This window comes from Ursus americanus, chromosome X (assembly GCF_024610735.1).
Source record: "Ursus americanus isolate L20-20 chromosome X, mUrsAme1.1.p, whole genome shotgun sequence".
NCBI classification, from domain to species: domain Eukaryota; kingdom Metazoa; phylum Chordata; class Mammalia; order Carnivora; family Ursidae; genus Ursus; species Ursus americanus.
Window position 1 is genome coordinate 114,401,091 of NC_142164.1, and position 24,870 is coordinate 114,425,960.

The 24,870-nt window shown below is 43.2% G+C and overlaps 1 protein-coding gene across 5 annotated transcripts; it reads right to left on the bottom strand.

Annotated features, from left to right (window-relative positions):
* Window positions 1–4,210: 4,210 nt before the first annotated feature.
* Window positions 4,211–20,573, bottom strand: MSL3 (MSL complex subunit 3). Of its 5 annotated transcripts, XM_087860229.1 has the most exons (15): window positions 20,343–20,572; window positions 19,788–19,799; window positions 19,349–19,478; window positions 18,988–19,070; window positions 18,504–18,599; window positions 18,076–18,176; window positions 17,426–17,511; window positions 16,720–16,842; window positions 15,767–15,927; window positions 14,808–14,966; window positions 12,638–12,900; window positions 11,872–11,981; window positions 7,914–8,013; window positions 7,339–7,423; window positions 4,211–5,023 (listed from the first exon to the last, which is right to left on the bottom strand). In XM_087860229.1, exons 1-15 carry the CDS (start codon window positions 20,513–20,515, stop codon window positions 4,924–4,926), a joined length of 1,782 nt encoding a protein of 593 aa, XP_087716355.1. In that variant the 5' UTR covers window positions 20,516–20,572; the 3' UTR covers window positions 4,211–4,923. The 5 variants fall into 5 exon arrangements, with proteins under 5 accessions (XP_087716355.1, XP_045661045.2, XP_045661044.2 ...); XM_045805089.2 differs by lacking the exons at window positions 19,349–19,478; window positions 19,788–19,799 and having other exon boundaries at window positions 18,076–18,173; window positions 20,414–20,573; XM_045805088.2 differs by lacking the exons at window positions 19,349–19,478; window positions 19,788–19,799 and having other exon boundaries at window positions 20,414–20,573.
* Between the last annotated feature and the right edge of the window lie 4,297 nt (window positions 20,574–24,870).

The following is a 24,870-nucleotide window of genomic DNA, read 5'->3' on the forward strand; positions in this document are numbered from 1 at the left end:
AGCATACCTCCAAAATGACTTATTAAATCATTCCACTGAAAGTTGTAAATCTGAGTGAGAAAAGTACAAATCGATAGAAAAACACAGTTGAACACTTTACTACCTATGATTTTTCACGACCTTCTGGAAGGATAAAGACTGATGTTGTAAAGAAATTCCAGAACATGAAAACTTGTAAACACGAACTGGCAATGGTTTGCATTATTCTTGATTCATGCTGTTTTTGCTGTCACTAACTTCTTCTGTTATATTAACTTTGTTTGCTTATATACTTATTCCTTAAGACCCGCAGTGCAGAATTTGGAAGTCAAGAAAGTTTGAAGATCTGTCAACTCTGTATTTGCTCACAAAGGAAACAGTATGAAGGCACAGCACTGTGTCTTCTGAACTTCAGGTGAAGTGTGAACTCAGTGGAAGTGGAGTGAGAAAAGGAATCTTGGCCTGCCTTAGCCAATGGTGCATTAAAGAAGGCATGTTGAGGGACGCCTGGGTGGCTCAGTTGGTTAGGCGTCTGCCTTCAGCTCAGGTCATGATCCCAGCGTCCTGGGATCGAGCCCCATGTCTGGCTCCCTACTCAGCGGGGAGCCTGTTTCTCCCTCTGCGCCCCGCTTGTGCTCTCTTGTTATCTCTCTCTCTCTCAAATAAATAAAATCTTAAAAAAGAAGCCATGTTGACGTATTGAATCAAATAGCTTTTCAGTTCTCAAAAATGCATTTTCATGGTGTATTTTTCTTGAGTTGTATCCAATCCCCAGATCTCCCTGTTTCAACTTAGATATAATTCACATATTGTAAAATTTCACCCTTTAAAAGCATACGATTCAGTGGTTTTTTTTGTAAAATCACAGGGTGGCACATGATTACTAATTCCAGAATATTCCACCACCCCAAGGAGACCTCAGACCTATTAGCAGCCAGTTCCAATTCCCTCCACTCCCCATCCTCTAAAGGCCATTAGTCTAATTTCTGTCCCTATGGTTTATCTATTCTGGACGTTTCCTAGAAATGGAATCATAGAATATATGGCCTCTTGTGTCTGGCTTTTCCTGGAACCCTTTTGATGAGTGAAAAGAACGTATAAACCTGATGTTCCCAACTCCTGGGGTGCCCTTGCTCTTGCCCCACCTGCCTAGAGGCCAGTCTCAGCCTGGCAACCCATCTCCACAAAAGGTCAAAAGTACAAATCCATTTCCTAAAGTCTTATTTTGGCAGAGCTATCTTAGAGAGCTGAAGGGGAGGCAGCAAGAGCATCCCAATCCTTCTCCATTTCTAAAGCAGACCTTTTGTTGCTTTTCTCTTCCTTTCCTCCTCAGAAATCTCCACCTTCCCGAGTGCACGGCCGACTGTCCACCACCACATGAACACTTGCTCATTCACCCACTGATGCTAATTGTAGTCCTTGGTGTGTGAGGGCAGAGATAACATGTAGGCTTATCAACGCATGAGGCATATCGGCAACATGTATAATCTCGAGAAGATGGTCTGGGCTAGGGTCCCAATAGATGCTCTAGTCAACATGCAGACAGAGGAGCTGGCTAAGCACCTCATCCCAGGCCTTGTGCACATTTACAGGGGACTTATATTCTGCTCATTAATCAGAGGAAAAGCTAAAGCAAAGAAATGGCCATTTAGAAAATTCACTTTGAGTTTAGATGTATTCCAGGGAATAGAGAGGCAGAAAGTAGCATTCTCTTTTTACTGGAACTAGGTAAAAACACCACAACTCAATTAACTTAAATATGCACTAATGATTTGTCCCAGATGGGCATCTGGGCACAAGAATAAGACAAACAGAATTAGAACAAAAAGGTGTCTCTCCAATTGCATTGCTTAAAAAAGGATTTAATTGGTTTACTGAGGAGTTTTATCTCATTGTGAAGTAAACACGATTTCCCCAAATTACTGCTTTTAATTTTAATCTGTTGAAACTCCCTTCCCCAATGGATATCAAGTCCCTTATCATCTTGCCAGATTCTTAAACTAGCAAAAACTTAATAATCAAACTTACCTAAACTGACATCCATATATCAATTAATAGAACTATCCCTACTTTCTTGGACACGGGAAGGTTAATTTTGGAAAACGTTGCCATTTATGATTACATTAGACTGGTTACAATTAAGAACTGGTGAAAATAACACAATTCCTTAATATAGAACTTAAGGAAGAATCAATCTTAAGTGCATTCCGCACCAAGGATCATACCTTCCCAACACCTAGCACAGGTTCTGGCACCACAGGAGGTGGCTGTCAGGAAATGTCCAGATAAACTGATTGTTGACAAGCTAAACATTAAAGGGCAGAGGCCACTGGGTTATTAAAACAATGGAAAAACAGGGTAACTGCACTTCCTCAAATTACAGTTAAGATAGACATTATCAGAGTTAATAAAATCTAATGACAGACGTCAACTTTTATAAATTGATAGTTTAAAAAATTTTTTTTATTTTAAGTAGACTCCACACATGGGGCTTGAACCCACGACTCTGAGATCGAGTCGCATGCTCTATTGACTGAGCCAGCCAGGCATCTCAATTTTTCTTTTGCTTTTTTTGTGCACGCTGTACTACAGAATGATTTATAAATCTACTTCTGTTTAGACAGAAGTGGGTTTTTTTGTTCTTGAATGTTCTTTTCAAAGTCCTAGTATGAGGACCTGATATACAAGTTATTGAAATATTATTTTCAATATACCTTTAAATGACTTAAAACATTAACACGATAAATGTGATACTTAACTGCAAGGTTTGGCAGTTAGGAAAATAACAATTTAAAAATTGACAAGAAGAAGACAACATAATTTTTAGAATGGTCTAGACATTTAAATCATATTTTTAACTAATTTATTATTTGAAAAATTATTAATGATATATATAATAAAGGGACATTTTGAAGTTCTTTAAATCAACCTAAGCTGCAAATAATTAGCTTAAAGGAAGTTATGATTAGGAAATGCCTTGTAGAAGAAAATTTTTCATTATTAGATAATGAATAAATTGTAAACTCAAGGTAGCAACTGTGTAAATGTTCCCAGAGATAGTCTGTGTTCATTTCACTGGAGACATTAAGCAAGGAGATTCTCGTAAGGGAAATTTTCTTTTCCAGGCCATGAATAATTACTGATTAAACTTTTTCAGCAATTCAGAGCACACTGCAGGTGTACCAGATTTAATTAAAGAGCCACCGCATAATCCAAATGGAGATGAAACATAGTATGAACTCAGTGCTATTCCTAATTAGACACCAAAAACCTGAGTCTTACTTGGCTACTAATCACACTAAGATGATTCTACTCTGATTTACAGGTTCTGCATCTCATTGGTCAGTATGTGCAGAAGTCTCTTTGATGGAACCATTGAACCATTTTAGATTTTTAAAAAATCCCCTGTGGCCTTTGTCATTCATGACCAATGGTCTTTGGGAGTTAAGTTAAACTGAACTGAGCTACAAGAAAAGGCAGGCACTATAGTCGAGGCTTGTATGGTACTGGGATCCCTTTAATTGAATTACGACTTTCTTCAACGTCTAGGCCATTTTCATAAAAATTATGTTATCCTCCTCTTGCCAATTTTTAAACTGTTATTTTCCTAAACTGCCAAACATTGCAGTTAAGTATCACATTCATCATGCTAATGTTTTCCTTTCAAGCATTCTGGGGAACAGAGGGGCACATGAGAGATTAAAACGAGGATTAGAAGGGTGACTGCAGAGACCATCAGCTGGTAATGGTGGACAAGGATAAATGTGTTGGCCCCAGACCACCTCAGAGGGCAGCAGCAAGACAGCAAAAAACTGCACTGACTCCCAGTAGCCACCTTCTTCTTTTTTTTTTTTTTTAAAGATTTTATTTATTTATTTGACAGAGATAGAGACAGCCAGCGAGAGAGGGAACACAAGCAGGGGGAGTGGGAGAGGAAGAAGCAGGCTCATAGCAGAAGAGCCTGATGTGGGGCTCGATCCCAGATCGCCGGGATCACGCCCTGAGCCGAAGGCAGACGCTTAACCGCTGTGCCACCCAGGCGCCCCCCAGTAGCCACCTTCTGATCAAGCCACCAAGTGGGGCAAAATCAAAGAGGGACAGAAAACAAAAGGCCTTAGCAAAAAAGGCACAAAAGTAAAACAAAATAAAACAAAAAGTTATGAGTCAAGAGATTACCTCACTGTTCCTTTGAAACAAAGAAAGAGGACAAAGCCAGTGTGAAAACTCCTGGTTCTTTGCAACAAGATGGGCAACACTTTATTTAGATCACCAAAAATAAGGTTTTACAGAAAGGGAACCATAACATTACACAACAAAGTATAGCTGTAAAATCTCAAACAAGAGAGGCAACACTTTATTTAGATTACCAAAAATAAGGTTTTGGAGAAAAGGAACTTTAACAAGCAAATGTGTGACTGCAAATTTTCTTTTGCCATCAATATCAATTCCCTCTAAAATATTCTGGGACTACTTTGTGATTTCCTAAGCAAAACTAAAATTTATTGGACAGAGTTGTTGAGCCTCATCATAAGAATGAAAACAGTTTGGAAAACAATTTTGCTTAATACTAACAAATAACTAAAAAACATGGTTATTGCTAACAAATTAACTTGAATAGCTACTGAATGAAACAGCCTGACCTACACATACTCTCATTAACGCTTCACTGTGAACACAGCTGTTCTTTTCCTGCTGTCACAGATGACATGAATGGTGGCAAGGGTCTCATGCTGGAGGCCGTTCAGGCACCTACGAAGTAAACCTTAACAGAAATAACTATAGTATGTAAACAACTCAAACAAATGGGCCCACCTCTGCCAGAGCCCCCAGGGGTGGGTGTCATGTCAACTCTGTAAAGAAGGTCCACCATCTCCCTAGATCTACACTGGGAACCTAGAGTACAAAGCTAGACCGAGAAGCTGTTCTTCTAGAACCATCAAAACTTCAGTAAATCGCCCTGGGGTTCTTGGTGCTATAGTGCGCCTCACAGGCAGCAACATAGGCAGACTCCGGAAAGAAGTCATCATGGTATTCTGCCAAAAACCTGGGAAAAGAAGAAAATGGCCCTGATGATCTTTACAGTGAGTACTCAACACCAGCAAACAAAATTTTAGCTAGCAACCATTCTAACATTTCACCCTTTTTTTGGTATTCCAAAGAAAAAAAATGAATATAATCTTGATTTCTATATACTGATCACTTTCATTGCATATATCTGGCTTCTACATTAATTACCATTTCATTAGGATCCTTTCACTATCAAGTGTACAAAGAGAAATAGAACCTAAACTCCACGAGGTGGCAGGCTTCATTATACAAACACTGTATAAAAAAAAAGGGGCTCTGACAACTGCATTTTCTTGTTATAAAAACAAACCGTATTGGGGCGCCTGGGTGGCTCAGTCGGTTAAGCACCTGCCTTTGGCTCAGGTCATGATCCCAGGGTCCTGGGATTGAGGGCTGCACTGGGCTACCTGCTTGGTGGAAAGCCTGCTTCTCCCTCTCCCTCTGCCTGCCATTCCCCCTGCTTGTGCACGTTCTCTCTCTGTCAAATAAATAAAGTATTTAAAAAATAAAAATAAACTACAAAAAACTATAAACTCAGGGTGCCTGGGTGGCTCAGTCGGTTAAGCATCTGGCTCAGTCTGTTAAGCTTCTGCCTTCCACTCAGGTCATGATCCCAGGATCTTAGGATGGAGTCCCGCTTAGCGGGAAGCCTGCTTCTCCCTCTGCCCTTCCCCCTGCTTGTGCTCGCTCTCTCTCAAATAAATAAATAAAATCTTTTTTAAAAAAGCTGTAAACTCAACAAATGTCACTTGAGAAATTCCCAATACTTTCTACAGGTTAAGCTAATTCAAAATTGAATAGTATAAATAGTAAAGGGTATCCGGGTCCTAATTTGCCAATCCGAATGGTGTTACAGTTTTAGCTTATAGTAGCAAAACTCATAAACAAACAAGGCTGACTTATGTCTGATGATGGATATTACAATAAGGACAGTCATTCAAAAGTTCACATTATGCAGATGCTATCTTGTATCTGAAATGTCAAAGATTTCACCACAGCTAATTAGTTTCATGCTTACTTCTCCAGCCTCTTTCCACCTGTCCAAATTCCGAAAAATATAAGGATAAACCTAATACCTTCTTTAGTAAAAGCTGAATCAAAGCTCATTGGATAGCTAACTCTTTCTTCTTTGGATTGTGCCACTTTTAAAGTGATTATTGAGTCCACTGATTCTCTAGTTGACGTTTTGGATACATTTTCAAAACCAACTGCTATATTTGTAAATCTTTCTAAGTTAATTCTTAATACCCTAATTTCTAATTTATATTGGGCATACCTCAAAATCAGCAGGCTTTCCTAAGCTAACTTGCAGCTATTTTTCGTATTTTATTGGCATTATTTGATGTTGGCCTACATAATCTTTATGCCAAATAGAATTGTGTTTGAGGGGGAGGTTGGAAGGAAAGAGTGTATTTTTCATAATTGTTTCTAATAAGGTGTAATAAAGTCTAATATCACTCACGGACACTTTACTCAAAATGTCTACATAAAAATATCCTTTAAAAACTCTGAAAACATATTTCTCTGGCTGGCATACTTTCCACACTGATAAATCCTACTTGTTTAGTTTTTGCAGGCTGGAGTCTGACTATAAGGAAGAGGTACCCTCTTACAGAGAAGGAAGAAATAAGATCAGGTAGATAGATGAGCTGGGTAAGGCAGTGTGGTGAGCATCCTTGAACACCAAGCAGAGGAAATGGTCAATAGACCTCTGGGTGGGAGAGAGCTGGGCCACGGGCCCAAGTGAGTCTGGGGCCCACAGCATGGTGCAAGGAGTAGGGGGCATAGCCTCAGGGCAAATGATCCTAAGATACGATGACTGGCTCTGCTGGACGAAAGAAACAATACCTTTCTCTGAGTTTACAAACTGTCAGCATGAACTACTGGTCATTTATCTTAACTCTAAACACAAAAATCCAACCTGTAAATGCTAATATTTAGGTTTATGTATATGCAACAAAGAAAAGTCTAATACTTAAGGTACTTCTAAATAAAAAATGTAAAACTAAATTATTATAAATCTCAATCACTTCTGTAAAAAGTTTTCTATTCACACAGTTACCCAACTGGATTCTTCTAGTGACACAAAAAATTTTACCTCTATACAATAAATTACAGAAAAAAGAAAGCCAAAAAACCCCGATGTTACAATTACAGTTAGAATCAATCATACTTCGCTAATACTGCTACTATTTAGAATACAGAGCTAGCTTCCACATCTGTTATGGAGAAGTTCAGAAAAGTCATATATAAGGCAGCAAAGGTAAGTTTTTACAAACAAATTTAAAATACCTAAGAAAGAGATCAAAGTGCTTCAGTAAAGCCTTCAGATTCTTCTCAGAAAAGGACATCTTTCCAAGGATTTCTGGAAGTTTCACTGCATTAAAAACAAAACCAAAGCCAAAACCATTTACAATTGGCAGACTCTGGCAACGAGCAGGGCACATTGAGGGTCCTTGTTTATCCTACTCAAACTGAAATTAACATCTACATTATCAAACAAAACCAAAAATTCTTATTGAACACAAGCACAGTGGTAAAATAGTACAAACACAATGTTTATGAAATTTAAGATTCATTCAGTGCCTTTTTTTTAAGAGGTCATTTTTCAATGATTTTTCTTAGATCCTCAAAATTACCACAAGATGTGCATAAGCTAACAAGGGTGTTATAACCAAAGTGGAGGGGTGCTGGGTTGGCTCAGTTGGAAAAGCATGGGACTTTTGATCTCAGGGTTGTAAGTTCGAGCCCCACACTGGGTATAAAGATTACTAAAAAAAAAAAAAAAAAAATAGATTAAAAAAACCCCAAAGTGGAGGGGAAGGGGAGGAGGAAGGAAGAAGAAAGCAGGGACCAGGATTTCTTACCGAACAATCGTAGCAAGTGTTGTGCTCCATAAATGTAAGAGGGTGGAGGCGGCTGATCACCTGGCGGGTAACTGTCAGGTACAAGTTTCCAGGAGAGGACCTGAGAAAAGATATAATAACAAATCTTTCAACTCATGCCTAACACTGTTATCAAAAGATCTCAAAATTCGGAATCCCAGCAGAAGTACACATGCTTTGAGGTTCTCATCTCAAATTGAGTGTCACGTTCTCACTCCCAAGCTTCCTGTCCTTCTAGCAACTAAGGAGTTGCTTCACAGCTGGACCAGAAAATGAGAGTAAACAGTAACAACAAACCAATGTGGAATTTTGAAAGCCACCCCTCTAACTTTCCCATGAAGCTCTTTAAGGGCATGATCTTGGCACATAGGAGAGTATAATGCATTATGTTGAAAAGGATCAAGCTATAAAATAACAAAGTTCAATATGACAGTTGGAAAATAATGTGTATAATTATTATGTAAATACACAGAACTACCAAGAAGTAGTATATATCAAAATGGTTTTTTTTAAAGATTTTATTTTTATTTATTTGACACAGAGACAGCCAGTGAGAGAGACAGCCAGTGAGAGAGAGACAAGCAGGGGGAGTGGGAGAGGAAGAAGCAGGCTCATAGCGGAGGAGCCTGACGTGGGGCTCAATCCCAGAGTGCTGGGATCACGCCCTGAGCTGAAGGCAGACGCTTAACGACTGAGCCACCCAGGCGCCCCTATACCAAAATGTTAAATGTCCATTTCTTATTGGTGAAATCATGACTTATGCAGTTTGGGAGGATAAAGGTATACGTTTTCCATATTGATTATATATCAGCATATATCTGATAGTTTCCTATAATTTTTTCAAAACATTTTTGCCTTTTAAATCACGTGAGGATCCACCTTCCTTGGCCACATGGAGACACTTCTAATCACCTAAAAGTTATAACAATAAATTGCATGTAGGGAAAAAATATGGCATTATGTCAAAATAAGGGCAAGCTTTTAAAAATAAAGCATGGTGGCGCCTGGGTGGCTCAATCGTTGTGTCTGCCTTTGGCTCAGGTCATGATCCCAGGGTCCTGAGACTGAGCCCCACGTCGGGCTCCCTGCTCAGCGGGAAGCCTGCTTCTCCCTCTCACCCTCCCTCTTTTTGTGTTCCCTCTCTCGCCGTCAAATAAATAAAATCTTTTTATTTTTTATTTTTATTTATTTATTTTTTTTATGTGACAGAGAGACAGCCAGCAAGAGAGGGAACACAGCAGGGAAGTGGGAGAGGAAGAAGCAGGCTCCCAGCTGAGGAGCCTGATGTGGGACTCGATCCCGAAACGCCGGGATCACGCCCTGAGCCGAAGGCAGACGCTTAACGACTGCGCCACCCAGGCGCCCCAAATAAAATCTTTTTAAAAAAATTAAATAAAGTGTGTGTGTAGGGGGAGAGGAGACTTAAAATTAAGGAGATACTTGGTTTCCCAATTCTCAACAGCTATTACCTATAAATTAGCTGTAACTGTTTTGGTCATTTTGTCCCTTTTCCTTTATTGGAACTCATGTTAAAGAATGTAGTAGTAAAAAGTAACCCAAACGTGTTTTGAGTAATATTACTATTGCTTTAAGATTCCTTAATTTCCTGATATATTTGATTCACTTTGGAAACTAATCTGAACCACTGAGTTGAGTGAAAATAGACTTCAACCCTGGTAACCAATTTCTTTTCCCTCCTTCTAAATTTCAGAACTGTGGGTGGATTTCGGGCTTTTGTTAAAGTCAGAGTTGTATTTAAAAGCTCTCTGATGAGCCTCCACAGAAATACTTCAGCAAATTTTAGGACTATTTTACTGAGTTGCTGCTTTGCCTTTTGGGATCTGTCAAGTTTAATCCGGAAATATGGTAGGGCCAAAGAAAAGCCTCTTTAAGACAAAGCAGAAGGATGCCAAAACCACCCCAGAAAGGCTAATGTACTCAATTTAGCACAATGAAATTGTAGAAGCGAGTAAGTCTCACCATGGTGCTGTATGGCTCCCTGCTGGAAGTCCGAGCTTCAGCCCTGGCCTCACCGCCCCCCCCAACCCATCTGTGGTGTAGATCACTGAAGGGAGGGATTTGGTTTCAGCAGCTTTATTCCATGCCCAGCACCTCAGCCTTGGTGCACACAAATGAAGCTTGGCAACTGTTTTGACAGTGATACTTGAAGTTAACATAGAGGAATCTGCAATCATTGGAATCATGAGACACACGTGTGTGCAAAAGCCGGTCATTTGGCTAGTTAGCAGGCCAGCCGACCTCACTCATTCAACTCTGCGTTTCAATGCAGTATATCATCTTCTATTTACCAAAGATAAATTTCGTGGGGGAAAACAGGTTTCTAGCAGAGGTATTCTCAACTGGGGTATATAGACAACCACCTGTGAATCGTAAACGTGTACGTGCAGACCCTACCCTGATGCAGTAGGTCAGTGAACAGAGAGTCTCAGATTTGGATGCAGAGCTTTTATTAAAACACACGGAGACAGAGGCACTCACGAAGGTGGGAATTCCTTAAGGTCTCATGAGTCACTGTTGAGAACCTGTCTTACTAGAAATCCTATTCTGCTAGAGCTTGCAGCTGTACCTATAACCACTAGATGGTGGGCTCGCACTATCGACCTGAGTGGGAATGGCCTTGCCCGAATATTCATGTGCCTTTTAAAAGAAACAGGACTCCCCTTAGTAACACCTGCAGGGCCTTGTCTGAAAAACAGGACGTTAGGGACTGCTGTAATAGGAATTTCCTAACTTTCCCTCAGTGTCATTGTAAAATAGATTAAGCTTTCCAGTTTTTCTATCAGGGGTCAGCCAACTAAGGCCTTCTGCCAAATCCAGCCCAACCCCCTTGTGCCAAAAATGATTGTTATATTTTTAAATGGTTCATAAAAATCACATGAATAAATATTTCATGATGTGAAAAATCATATGAAATTCAATTACTGGTGTACATGAATAAATTCTGGAGGCACACAGCCACACCCATTCATTTATGAGTAGCTCTCACGCTACAGCAGAGTAGCATAATCTCGAAAGACACTGTATGGTACACAACCCTGAAAATATTTGCAATCTGACCCTTTACAGAAGAAGTTTGCCAACCCTCATCATTAAATGCTCTCTTTCCCTAGTAAAGCCATCTCCCCTATGCACAGAAACAGGGAAATCCTACCTCCTAGGCAAGATTCACAGAATATCCCAGTAGACTAATTAAGACATCTCCTGAATCCCCGAAACACTCACTACCTACACATCAGTTAACTAGCTTTAAAAACAGAATTTTTAAATGAAGTTTCCCCACTTATAAAATGGAAAACCTGATGGCAAGGCTATTCTAGAAAATCTGAGGTCAAGTATGATTTAGGTCAAGTACCTGGCACAATGCTAACATATAGCACGCCCTCAAAGGGATGGCTACTGGTACTACTATTAACAATGAATTTTATATTTTTAAATAGTTGGAAAAACCCAAAAGAACCATATTTCATAACATGAAAATTATCTGATATTTAAATTTTAGTGTCCATAAATAAAGTTTTATTGGAACACAGCATGCCCATCATTTACATAGTGTCTATGGATGCTTTTGGAATTGGGTAGTCTTGAAGGAGACTGTGGGGCCCACGAGGCCTAAAATATTTACTCTCTGGACCTCTGCGGAACAAGCGTGTTGACGTCTGTTCCATAAAATGAAAATGCTCATATATTTCAATACTTGTGCTTACTTAAAAGATAACCATAAGCACCGGGCTGGAATCTTAGCAATTTTCTCATTTTAGAAACCAAAACCAGTATTAAACATCATCATATGAAGTATTTTGTTAATATCCACAGCAAGAGCAACATAGTGTTTCTAAAGAAACCTGATTTCCGCTCATAGGCCTTAAGCACCACAGAAAGAAGGACTCACTGGGGATGACCAGCAACACTAATGCTTTACCTCGTTTATTTCATTAGTTCTTCTGCCTTCAAAGCCAGAAAACACTGCACTCCCTTCCTTGCTAGGGGTCAGAGGAACCGGTGAGGATGATCTGCTATGCACGGGTGTCTCTTCAAAAGGAAAAGATGTTAATTATTCGCTTGTAAATCACAGAGCAACCGAATTAGACTGCTGGACGACTGTCACAAATAGTAAAGAAATTACTAATCTTTAAAAAGACTTTCCTACCATAAAAGACAGTACCTGGATTATTTGGAGGAAAAAAACAGGAAACAAGTACTGATACATGCTACAACATGATGAACCTTGAAAACATGCTAAGTGAAAGAAGCCACAGACAAAAGGTCACTTACTGTATAATTCCATTGACAGGAATTGATGCCTAGAAGAGGCAAATCCATAGGGACAGGAAGTAACTAGTGGTTGCCTAGCATGATAGATTAGGGCTGGGGGAGCGAATGGGGAGCTACTGCTATCAGACCCACGAGACACAGCTAAACCAGCAGGTGCCAAGCATCCAACTGCAGAACTGAAGGTGTGGTGACTCCTCTCTCCATGCCATAGGGAAAATGCCGCGTGAGTCTTGGTTGGAGCCAAACCCCTGACTGGATTTCCCACAGCTGAGTGGGTGAATCTGGGTGTGACTGTGCACTCATCCCCGTTCTTCTCCCAGCCTCTCGTCAGCTGGACTCCCCTCAGGACAGCAGTGGCTGGCACAGGCCAAGCACAAAGTGAATGGCTTTCCCGCACCTGAGAAAGGACCTACTCTTTTCCAGGTGCAGGAACAGCTTTGGCATGCTGGCGGACGTGTCCTGCTGCCGGCGCTTGGGCTGAGGCGAGGCACTGCTCTCAGACAGCCTGTCACAGTTGGCAGAGTGGCGTGTGGACCGCCTCAGAGACTGCAAGGCTTCCGGTTCAGCTTTGCGCCTTTTGGGGGTGGCTGGTTCACCTGTAGTGGGCTGACTCTCCGTGGACTGCGGTGTGGATGGATTCAACAATGGTGGGCTTGGAGAGAGCTCCTCCTGGTTCCTATGGAAGAAGAGGAGAGAGCATCACACACACCTGGCCCAGAGAAATCTCTGCAAAACCTGGAGCAGTTCTTCAATGTCCTTCTTCAGACAGAACAGAAAACACTCTGGACTCCACTCCAGGAGAGTTCTAAACTTGTACTTTCAAATGTGGCAAAACAAGTGTTTTCTTAAAGAGTAACCAGGCATATTCAACCATTTAAATCTTCTGGATAACTCTGCAAGGCCCGCTGGCGTTAAAGAAAGTGATGCCCCTTTTTTATTTATTTTATAGCAATGGTTCTCAATTGGGAGTCATTTTGCGCTACGAGGGACAGTGGCACTATCTGGAGACAGTGCTGTTTTGCTTGTCACAACTGGCAAAGTGCTACTGGCATCTACGGGATAGAGGCCAGGGCTGCTGCTCAACAGCCTACGATGCACAGGACGCCCCACCCCAAAGAAGGATCTCTTTCAAAATATCAATAGGGCTAAGACTGAGAAACCCTGGTCAAGAGAATAGGATTACTGTGGTAGCTAACGTGTGGTGAGCAGCACAGCATAACACATAGAATTGTGCAATCACTGTGTCCTACATCTGAAAGTAATGGAACGTTGTGTCAACTATACTTCAATAAAAGTTTTTTTTTTAGGGGCGCCTGGGTGGCACAGTGGTTGAGCCTCTGCCTTCGGCTCAGGGTGTGATCCCGGCGTTCTGGGATCGAGCCCCACATCGGGCTCCTCCGCTATAAGCCTGCTTCTTCCTCTCCCACTCCCCCTGCTTGTGTTCCCTCTCTCGCTGGCTGTCTCTATCTCTGTTGAATAAATAAATAAAATCTTTAAAAAAAAAGTGTTTTTTTTTTTAAACAAAGAGAGTAAAAATACCATGTAATCTCATCACCTGTAACTACTCACAGACTAGAAAAAAAGCCACAAGCATCCGCCAAGCTTTGTGGAACACACAGTCCACCCAGGACAGACAACCTTGAGATTTGGAGGGTATGGGAACATCAACACAGGTCCCCAGAGAGTTGCACACACCTGTCACATAGGGTGAAACCAATGGGAGAGGCAGGCAGGCTAAGAAAGGACCACGAGGCAGACAGAGAACCAGGAGCAAGGAGCCATGAAGAGAAGGAAGAAGCGGATGGTGGGGAAAGGTGCCAAAGCAGAGCATGGCCTGTGACAAGTGGGTAGTTATTAGTACCCTCTCTTGGGGAGCAGAGTTAGCAGGGGCAGTTGGTAGACAAAGGCAGAGTGTAAAGTAGGCAAGAGCAGATGAAGAAGTGGAAATCATGAGAACAGACCACTCTCAGGAAGAGAGGCACAGGAAGATAGGGAAGCAGCTTGTATCGGTGAAGGTATAGACTTCAGGTTGGGGATTTCCGCCCCTCCTCTCCCAACCAAACACAAGAGACTTGGGCATGTTTGGTGACCAAGGAAAGAAAGTAGTGACACAGCAGAGCAGGAAAGGAACTAACCTTTAGTTGAAGGCAAAAGGTGGCCAGCCCTTTGTGAACTTTCTCATTTAATAACTACCCAAGGAGGCAGCTGTTCTTTCCATTGTGCAGAGGCAAAAGGAAGAGGCTCAGAAGGCATCTCTTGAAGTCAAACAACCAGTAAGTGAAGGAGCTAAATTCAAATCCACATCTTCTGCCCTTCTCAGCCTGTGCCTTCGTCAATCCACTTGTCTTTGGAAAGAAAGGTTAGCTGCCCAAAATCAAACCAAGTTCTCACACTGGAATCTTCACTTAGTAAAATCTTTTAGAGCCATTTGAAAGTGAATGATGACTTAGGTTACCCAGGAAAAAACTCCACTTTTCAATCTCCTCCTCCAAATCTGTTGGCCCCATAGCATTAGATGGAAATCTTTAAAGACAGAGTCAACTATTCGGTTGCTGACATCTGAAAGTCAAACTGCAGACTTACCTGTTAGTGTTTGTGGCACTTTCCTTAATTGGAAGAAAAAACTTGGATGAAGTCACCTTTTTATACTGAACTTGTTCATATGGATAGAGTAAAACCAGTGGGAGTGTGTAATCAAAGGTTATTCTTAATCCATCCACCATCTCCTTACAAAGGTCAACGCTAGGAGAATAAGAAGAGATTAGAGATGCAGTAAATACTTTCCAAAATGTCATAATGAAGTTGCATGTTTTTAATAAGGCAAAGTTTTAAACTTAAATGCTACATTTTACACCTACATATATAAACACTACAGTGAGTTTGTAGACGCTGCCAACGAAAAACTAAATGGAAACATTGATCTGTAACATAAAGTGAAAAAAGTACACCAGTAATTTTAGCTTACTGCACTGAACACAAATGAGTACGTTCAGTGCCACATGAGGAACCCGAGCAGCCTGTGCTGCAGAAGATGGACAGACCCCAATACTGGGAGCTGAAGGGGGCAGACCCGATGAACTACTCTTAATACTTGTTTCAAATCAAACAATCTGCCTGTCTGACTCTAATCCTGCTGGGTCACATGCACAAGGCAGGCTATGAACACGATTATCCTGGCTGAATAAAAACCTATTTGTAAACAAGCTTTGATCAAATTTTATTTGCCCATTCTGGTGCCTCTCAAGAACAAAGAGTTACCTCCCTATATTATACCACTGAACAAAACTGGTTTTGGTGTTGAGGCAGTGCATACTCAATATATCCAGACCAGATACCTGAATAGTTATTGAGCATTTTGAAAATGGGACAATATTTTGGTATTACATTTGTTCTTAAATGAATTACTAAGTTAATCAAGTGATATATTAAACAAATTCCAAATTATAAAAATGGAGTGTCACCTGTTCTAAATGGAAGTCACTTTTCTAATACACAAAGAGAGAGCCATTGAGACATCAATCCCCCCCTTCCTCACTACTCACTTCTTTTCTGCTGGGATATAATGCACATTCATATTGGCATGTGGCATAGCATGATGGTGACGAGGCCTCTCATTGGCTGAAAAGGCTGCATTGATAGCAAAATGCTTCACGTAGGATTCCAAAATAGTTATGATGTTGGTCTGGCATGGAAGTTTCACTAACTGTTAATAAAAATACAGACATCTGATGCATGCATCTCATTGTATAAACTATATATTCCAAGAAACAGTGCTCTTGTCTATATAAATTTTTTAACTCAAAAATAAAGCCAATTCTATTTGAGGAGAATCTTTTAAGTAAACATGCTTTGAGGCTCTATGATTGCTTTTACTAATCATATCCCCATCAAAATTACAGTATGAATTTTAAAAATAAATGTAAGCAGTGATTCACATCTTAATGATCAATTACAGCCACCTGGGGAGACTATGTCCACAGTCAGCCTCCATGAGAGATCAATTATGTCTTAACTTCTTTTAAAAATATTTGAGAAAGCACGTCCATGTGCGTGTGTAAGGTGGAGGGGGGAGGAACAGAGGGAGAAAAAGAATCTCAAGCAGACTTCCCACTGAGTGCAGAACCTGATGCGGGTCTTGATCTCACAACCCTGAGACGAAGACCTCAACTGAAACCCTGGATTTGGACGCTTAACTGACTGAGCCACCCAGGTGCCCCGTGTCTTAACCTCTTGAATGAAGCCCAGGCATAAGGAGTTTGACAAAGCTCCCTAGAGGATTCTAATGGAAGCCAAGGCTGGGAAAGACTCTGCATGCCTTAATTCAATCAGCAGCAGAGCAGTACTGTCAGAGAACTTTAAAACCTAACTCAGTACAAAACTTAAAATGTGAATTTCATTCTTACAAGGTTGTTAACTGCTTGAGTCTGTGACTGTAAAATATGGCTAAAGGAAAGCTCTATTACAAATCCGTATTTTAGGTATTCTCCCTGCATACCCGTTTCCTCCTGTTGATATAGTAACAATCATCCTCAAGCTTCTTTTTCAGAACTTCAGGGATTTCTATAGTTATTGTTCTTTCTTCCATTTCCCTTTTTGTGTGCAGCTCCGGTTCTTCCTTCTGCAATATCACAATTTCATTTTTAACTACTCATAACAGTAAGAGAGTCTATATCCAAAGGAAGAGTAACACAGGAGAGCCTACTATGAAACAAACTCCGTTAATCCTCAACATTCATACCAGAGTGCCACATGTCCTAGAGAAAAGTACATTAAAGGCCAAAAGTTAATGTGTTTTAGGGCACCAACCATGTTGCCAATACTAATTTTGCTTCTTCCCCTTTTAAGTTTGCCAGTGAGATTTATGTTAACTTTGAAGGTAGGCAGAAGATGCCAAACTCTGATACACGACATTTAAAAACTGATCACCACTATAAAAATAAAGTTCATGGCCACAATGGAAAGAAAGAGGTAACTATGATTTGTGAAAACACTTTATGGGTTAAAAGACCCACCAAGAGGTTCATACAGTGACTATAAATATAAATAAGGGTTATTTTCCCTTAAAGATCAAGAACAACTTTATAGTATCTGGTTAAAGCAATGCATTTTTACAAAATGATTTGCAACTGAATAATTTTATCACATAATTTTACCACTAAATATATGCCAAAGACAGGGTTTTTACAATAGAAACTTTATACCACTTCCGTCTTTTCTTCAATATCACTTTCTTCACTTATTTCTTCATCCTTTTCTTCACTACTGTCATCAGAGGAACTGCTTATTGCTAGGGAAAACAAAAACTATCAGGCGAACCGGCCTCATATACTTCCCTAACCTTTACAATTATAATTCTTCAAGGTGGAGCGTGTGTCCTACCACTGGCAATAATTAACTGTAGTCCTGCATAGATTTTAAATGCCAAACACAAATACTGTATCTTTCAGAATAGAAATTTATTTTGAGAAATATAACACCAATTTCAGTGAAGGCAAAACCCACACAAGCTAGTGATCTGAAAGTGTTCAGTCACATAGAATTCTATGGTTCTCTGTTGCATTCATAACTGGGGCCAAGGCTCAGGAAGTGCCAAGAAGAAAACATGAGGGGTTAGTACAGATAAAGACACTGGCTGAAAAGACAGTGGTTATGAGCAAGACCAATGAGGTATTATGGACTAACTGACTGCTACTTTAATTGTTAAAAAAACAAAAGGGGCACATGTTATATGTGATGAGCTTAAAATGTTTCCTTGTCTGTAACTGCAATGACTCCTACCCCTCAATCCTGTGGTATAAAAGGACTGGGTAAAAGTTCTTTCAGCCAGAGAAAATGAAGTCAAGCCACTCACAGTTTTCATCATTTTCATCTTTTTCTTCAACAGGGAGGCTTTTTAAGACAGAGTCAACACCAGGCAACCTGCAGCGCTTCTTCTTTCTTCCTGTGCTTCTTCTGAGAGAAAATAAACACAACTGAAACAAATTTTGATGCTGATATGGGTCTTGAAGTACAAACAAGATATAACAACAATTCTTAAGGACCTAAAAATCATTAAATCCTAGAACATAAATGTTAATCTCCACTTCAGAAGATTATACAGTAACCTCTCTGAAAACACAGCATTTAGAATACAAGAGCAATTCTTCACGAACACACTTTAAATATATAAAGTTACTAATAAGCCATGTTTGCGGTATTTTTACTTTTATATTTTAAAATTCTAAACACTAGAAGAAAACACATTGAATAACATGTATGTCATGATTTTTGTATTCTTACAGGCGAGCTACAGCTTTTCTTGCCAATTTACGCTGTAATCTCCGATTTTCATCGGTGTCACGAAGGACATGATCTTCAGCTGCCCATCTATCCCAGCTGATCAAACAAAAAAAGAAAAAGCATGTAAAATTCAGTATTTTAGTTTGATCTGAAACAAATGCTAAAAGCACCTCACAGAAACAGAAGTGTCCCAGAAGTACTTACATTTAAAAAAACTAAACATTTTAAAATCACAAAAAAGATGCACATAAACTAAAAAAGAACTCATGCAGACACAGAAACAACTAGGGTTTCTAGAATTACCCACAGAGAATCCAAATATAATTGACCTAAAAGTAATCATTCTTCAGAAGAGGCGAGGTTTGATAAAAGAGCAGAAACAGGAAGTGAAGCTTTTCTACAAGTGTTTCTAAAACTTAAGTTTGCAACGTTCTTGTCTCGCAAAGATGATCAGTTTTCAATCCCGTTTAACAAGTACACTCACCTTCTGTTCCAACCATTAAAATGTATCAGATATTCTGGGATCTTTCTGCCTTTTTCGTCTTTCCCAACAATAACATCGACAATCTGAAACCAGGAAATATTGTCCACAAATGACAGAACATAAAGAATATTGGAAACTAGATCAGAAAACTAGATCACAGAGCTCTTCTTAAAAGAAAAGAAAGCATTCTCTCCTTTTTTAGACTGAAAGCTGGGTTGAAACATTTTTCCTTTCAATTCCATTTTTTTTCCTGAGTGGATGCCTCAAAATAGGAAACATCCCTCCAACCGACCCGCGATTGGTCTCTGATATTGAGACTGGGCTCAGCTTCTTTAAAGCAATTGGCCGACCGATTTGTCACTAACGAAGGAGTCCAGGCCGGACAAGAGAGCTGCAGCCCTGAGACCTCTGGGAGTTGTAGTCTCCCCAGCTCAGCCGCGTCCAGGGCCGGGACGGCTGGCCGATTATGCCATCCCTCCCAGAGGGGTCCCTAGAGGAAACATCTGGGGCAAATGATGGGGCGTGTCACCCCTAGGGAGGCTCAAGGCGGGGCTGGAGGTGGGACAGCAAACAGCCAGAGGCTGCGGGGGCGGAGCCCGAAAACAGAACTCGCAAAACCAAAGAGGACTCGCAAAGTCCACTTAAGGCCAGAGTCGCCCAGAAGCACCCGGAGCCCGAGGCCAGACCCCAACCCCGGACTGCGGTGCCCACTCCCACTCCTCATCTAGGCCCCAGGAGCTGCAGTTGTGGCTCACTGTCCCCCCTACCTCCCCCCAGTCCCCGAAACTTAGACGGACGGGCACGGGGCGCGACTCGGAGGTTGAAAACCTAAACGCTGCAAGACCCCGCGGGACGAAAGCACCGGGTCAATACTGCCCTCGGGTGGGGGGGTCGCGGCCTACGGGAGGGGTCGGGCCCAGACACGATTGGTGCTCCAGAGCAATGACGTCGCAAGTCGACGGCCAGTGCTATGGCGCTACGGCTTAGGACCTGGCTCGGTCAGTCGGGACGTCGCACGGGAGCCCACGCGACGATGGGCCGCGCAGAACGGCGAGAGATTTAACAAGAAGGTGAAGACCGCCGGCAAGCGACCTCCTCGACGCGCAGCCCTCGCTGGCGTCGCGTGCGCAAACCGACGTCGCGGACCCAGCCTCGCGACACTGCACGCGCGAGGTTTCTGATGGCGCGTGCGCAGCCCCACGCCGGGCGGAAGCGGAAGCGTCCGGGCCCCGACTCCCCCGCGCGGCGCCCCGAGAGCGCCCCCTGCTGCACGCACGGCGCCGTGCAAGCCGAGGAGCCGCCGGCATGGAGCGCCGGGCCCCGCCACTTCCCCTGCTCCGCGCCGCCGTCCGCACCCGCATCCGCAATCGCCACCCGTCCCGGGGTCCCCAGCCCGCGCCTCCTCCCTGCCCCTCCGCGGCGGCACCTTGGCATCGTACAGCACTCGCGCCTTGGTGGGGTCAGGCTCGAAGCACAGCACTTTCTCCCCTGAGTGGAATTTAAATTTCATGCCCTCGCTCGCGCTCATTTGCTCATCGTGGCGGAGGGCGAGGCTCCGGGGCGGGCGGAGCGCGCGCGGTGGGGGAGGGGGGTGGGGGCGGGGAGGTGGTGCGCAGCGGCGGGGGTGGGGGGAGGGAGCGGGGAATGGCGGAGGCTGCGGCCGCCCCGCCCTCAGTCCCGCCTCGGCCCGCCCCGCGCCGTGGCCGGACCTGGGAGCCGCGGGGCGCGCGCGCTCCCAGTGGAGCGCGTCTCCGCGAGTACCCCCGGGCTCGGCAAAGACTGCGGCCGGGAATGCTACCCGTGGCCATGGTCTTCCAGCAGAACGTCCCCTCCCGGGCTCGTGGGAAAGGTGGCCGGCGCGGGCTCGGCCCGCGGGGTCATCGGGCCGGGCGCGCGCTCTATGGCCCGGGGGTGGGAGGCGCCCGGGAGAGTCTGTCTGGGGTGGGCACTGACGGCGGGGAAGCCCGCCAGCGGCTGCCCTCCTGCAGCTACTGGCCGCGCCGCGTGGGCCATCTTAGCAGACCTGCGCGCCGCCGAGTGTGGCTCTGAGAGTTGGACGTCGGGCTGGAGTCGGGTCTAGATGCGCGAAGGGTGGTGGGGGAGTGAAGAAAGCCCTGGGACATACCTGGAATGGGACAAGCAGTGGCAGGACTGGAACCCTCCGGTGACAGCGGGTGAGCATTGGGAGTGAGGCTGAGAGGTCCTTAACCAGGTCGTTAACATCTTAAGTCTCGGCTTCCAGCATGGTTTTTCAACTCCTAGCACTCAAGAGTTGCTCCCTCAAGGTCTGCTGCAATACATTGAAAATTCCCCAAAGCGGGAGAGTACTGTGGAGCTGGAGCTGGTACTAGGAAGTACCTGCACCAACGAGGTGCTCAGGAGATCTTGATGAACAAATGGCAAGTGCTGGGAGACTCTTGAAGGGTAAACCTCCAGAGACAGGAAAGAAGGTGAATTTTTTTGCTTTCCTTTGAGGGACGGAAAGTGTTTGGGTAGTGTAGTTACTGGATTAAGACCGGCCTAGAGACCAGCTTTGAGGCTCTGATGTATTCTTGCCTCCAGAAATTTGCGCTTGCCCTTCCCTTCACTGGGTTTCTTGGTGTACCTCCTTCACATTTCAGCTTGGACATTACCAAGAGAAAAACCCTCAGGCTTCCCTACATGAATCACATACGTCTCCAATATTCCGTCCCAGCCTTCTACTTACCTGTTTCTTGCATTTACTGTACGCTGCAGAATGGGCTGTTCACTTCCCAAATACTCTCCGTAAGATGCTCAGTTCCTTGAATTTGGGAGGGCAGAGTTGCGGGGAATCGCATCCAGTTCATCATGGCATGTTCCTGGCACACAAATGTTTAGTGAATGAACAGATTACAGAATTATGAAATAGAATCCCCAAAACTCAGTGACCAATTGGACTTGACGGGGTGGGGGGGGGGGGAAGGAAGGAGAAATCTTGAGAGACATTGGGATTTTCTGGCATAATGAGTTGGGTGAGAGATGGATCCATGGGCCAGAATAAGGCCCATGAGAGGGACAGGTTGGGGGAAGATGGACAGATAGTGAGCTGTGCCTGTAATAATAATAATAATACATCGGTGAAACCAGAACTGATCCTTCTTCGGGTTGTGGTTTATCAGGAATGAGCTCTTGATGGTGATGTTCCCCATAAATAGCAGGGGGAGCTCTAGGGCACAAGTAATTGCCTGTCGTGGCTAAACCACATGTGAATATTAGCATTTTTATTTTTCTTCTTGGAGAATGGAGATTTCCTTTCCAGACTCTAAACTGGCAGCACAAGACTTTAGATACTTTCTTTTGTTTCTCTCCATTTCCACCGCTCCTTATGTCCTTGAGCAACACCTTTTCCTCTGTTCCCCCTAAACAGTCCAAGAATGCAAAAGCCTCCAGTGACAGCACCCCTCGTAGGCCTCCTCTAGATTAGGAACCACTAGAGAGGCCTCCATCTTTAATGTGGGTGGAACATCCTTTTCCCTCTTAAGCGCAAAGGTAGAGAACATGGAGGGCTCTGTGATCCAGTGCCACACTTGTCACTTCTAGTTTGTGACCTTGGGTAAGTGATTAGTCTCTCTGTGATGCAGTTTCCTTACGTTTTAAGATAATACTGGCTCCTACCTCCTCTGGTGGTTTTAGAAATAAGTCTACTCCGTGTACATGCGTTTTGGTAGTGCCTGGCATATAAGTGTTGGGTACATGCTTGCCATTAATATTGGGCATTTCTTGGCCATTTTCTCCTTGACCTCATTCGTTCATTGATTTTTTTTTTTTAAGTAATCTCTGTGCCCAACGTGGGGGCTTGAACTCACAACCCTGAGATCAAGAGTCACGTGCTCTACCCACTGAGCCAGCCAGGCACCCTGTTCAACAAATATTAATTAATTAATTAATTAATTTTAAAGATTTTTATTTATTTATTTGACAGAGAGAGACAGCGAGCGAGAGAGGGAACACAAGCAGGGGGAGTGGGAGAGGAAGAAGCAGGCTCACAGCGGAGGAGCCTGATATGGGGCTCGATCCCAGGACTCCGGGATCACACCCTGAGCTGAAGGCAGACGCTTAACGACTGCGCCACCCAGGCGCCCCTGTTCAACAAATATTTATTGAGCCTCCTGTGTACTGGATGCTAGACACACAAAGTAGAATAAGGTATTACCCCTGGCCTTAAAGAAGACACATTTCAGGGGCGCCTGGGTGGCTCAGTCATTGGGCGTCTGCCTTCGGCTCAGGGCGTGATCCCGGTGTTCTGGGATTGAGCCCTGCATCAGGCTCCTCCGCTGGGAGCCTGCTTCTTCCCCTCTCACTCCCCTGCTTGTGTTCCCTCTCTTGCTGGCTGTCTCTATCTCTGTCAAATATATAAATAAAATCTTTAAAAACAAAAAAAGACACATTTCAGGAAGACACAGGTGCTTATATCTCCCTAGGAGGAGGGAGAGTGTCAGAAAAGGCTCCAGAGAGGAAGTCTGTCTTGTTAAATAATAAACTGAAGCATATTAAAAATCTTTAAGAATTTGAGCAAAAATTAATTGGAATCAGGTAGCACCAAACTGGAAGTGCTGAGTACTTCAGTGTCAGGAGACCAGAGAGAGATTTTTATAGAGAAAAGGCAGAAATAAAGAAGTTCTTGACTGGCTATCATGTAAAGACTATTTGGCTGTTTGTGACTGGTTATCCTTAGTGTTTTATTTCATAATCTTGAGGCATTTACAGGCTTAGGTTTTAGGCTGCCAAAGCATTAGAGCTACCTCAGTCTAACAGCCTCCTTGTTGAATTAACTTAATAATTCCCCCCTTTTGGTCATCTTCTTACACATGAGAGAATGACCAAAACTTTGGTATTTGTGCCACTCTCAGTCACCATCAGAGTAAAGTTGCAGTTGTCTCAGTGTGAAGCTCATAGGTTATGATGTCAGATCTGTGGAAGCAATGTTTTTGCTGTTCATCTCGTCGTTCATCTTGTTTCTGTTTCTCCAAGCCCAGCGAGACCATCTCATGTGCTGCTGGTGGCTGTGAACCTGCACTTAAGACTTTGGAGAAAGCATAGTGTACGAGGGGAATTAAAGTGACAACTATAAGAAGGATACTGTGGAGAGACTTAGCCGGGGCCCCCATGAGCCAAACCAATTGGTATCAAATCAAAGAAGGGACAGCAACCTGTTGTAGGCAAGTGGCTGATTTGTTAATTTATTGCATTTGCTGCAAGACCAGGCGTGTCGGTCCAGGTAGTGCGGGAGGTGTTTGCTGCGGCACAGGCTCCTCCTCGGTCAGCCAGTAGGTCATCTAAAGCAGTGCTATTATCTGAAACCATCTTAGCAAGAAAGTCTAGAGACTTTGTTGTGTGGCTGTGGCCTTAGCAGCAGATTCAGCAATAGTTGCCCAAGTGAAGGAGCATTATTTTCCTGTGTGTTACCAGAGAGAAGAGGCAAGTAGCGGAAAGGCAAAAGGAATAAAGCTTCAGATTGGAGATGAAGATCTTGATCCATGATCTTGGGGAGCTGTCCACCTCAAGATGCCATCTGCTTCTGAGGAGGACCCTCCGTAGTCGGCTTTAATTTTAGATCTCCAGCTGGTGTGCACTTCCAAGAGTCTGGAGGAGCCCTTTTTAATTGGGAGAAGTGGACCCAAGTTCAAGGCCCTGCAGTTTGGCTGTGGTCTTGGCAGTGAGAAGGACCGGGTATGGTTTCTTCCAGGGAGGCTCCAGGGCAGCCTTTGTTCTTAGTGATTCCAAGTCAGAAGGGTGGGAGAAAATGGGCAACAAATGGGCAACGTTAGTCTGGAGAGTTGTAGCTGGACATTTGAGGAAACCAGGAGAATTCAGGATCCAGTTCAAGTTATAGATACACAGGAGTTTCCCTCCTTTACTTTT

Excerpts from the sequence above, each read along its gene's own strand:
- MSL3 (XM_087860229.1), bottom strand. The coding sequence starts at position 20,515 with ATGAGCGCGAGCGAGGGCATGAAATTTAAATTCCACTCAGGGGAGAAA. Across the intron at positions 17,512-18,075 it reads AGATGAAAATGATGAAAACT|CAATAAGCAGTTCCTCTGAT; the intron begins GTGAGTGGCTTG and ends TGTTTTCCCTAG. Across the intron at positions 15,928-16,719 it reads ATATCAACAGGAGGAAACGG|TTAGTGAAACTTCCATGCCA; the intron begins GTATGCAGGGAG and ends TTTTATTAACAG.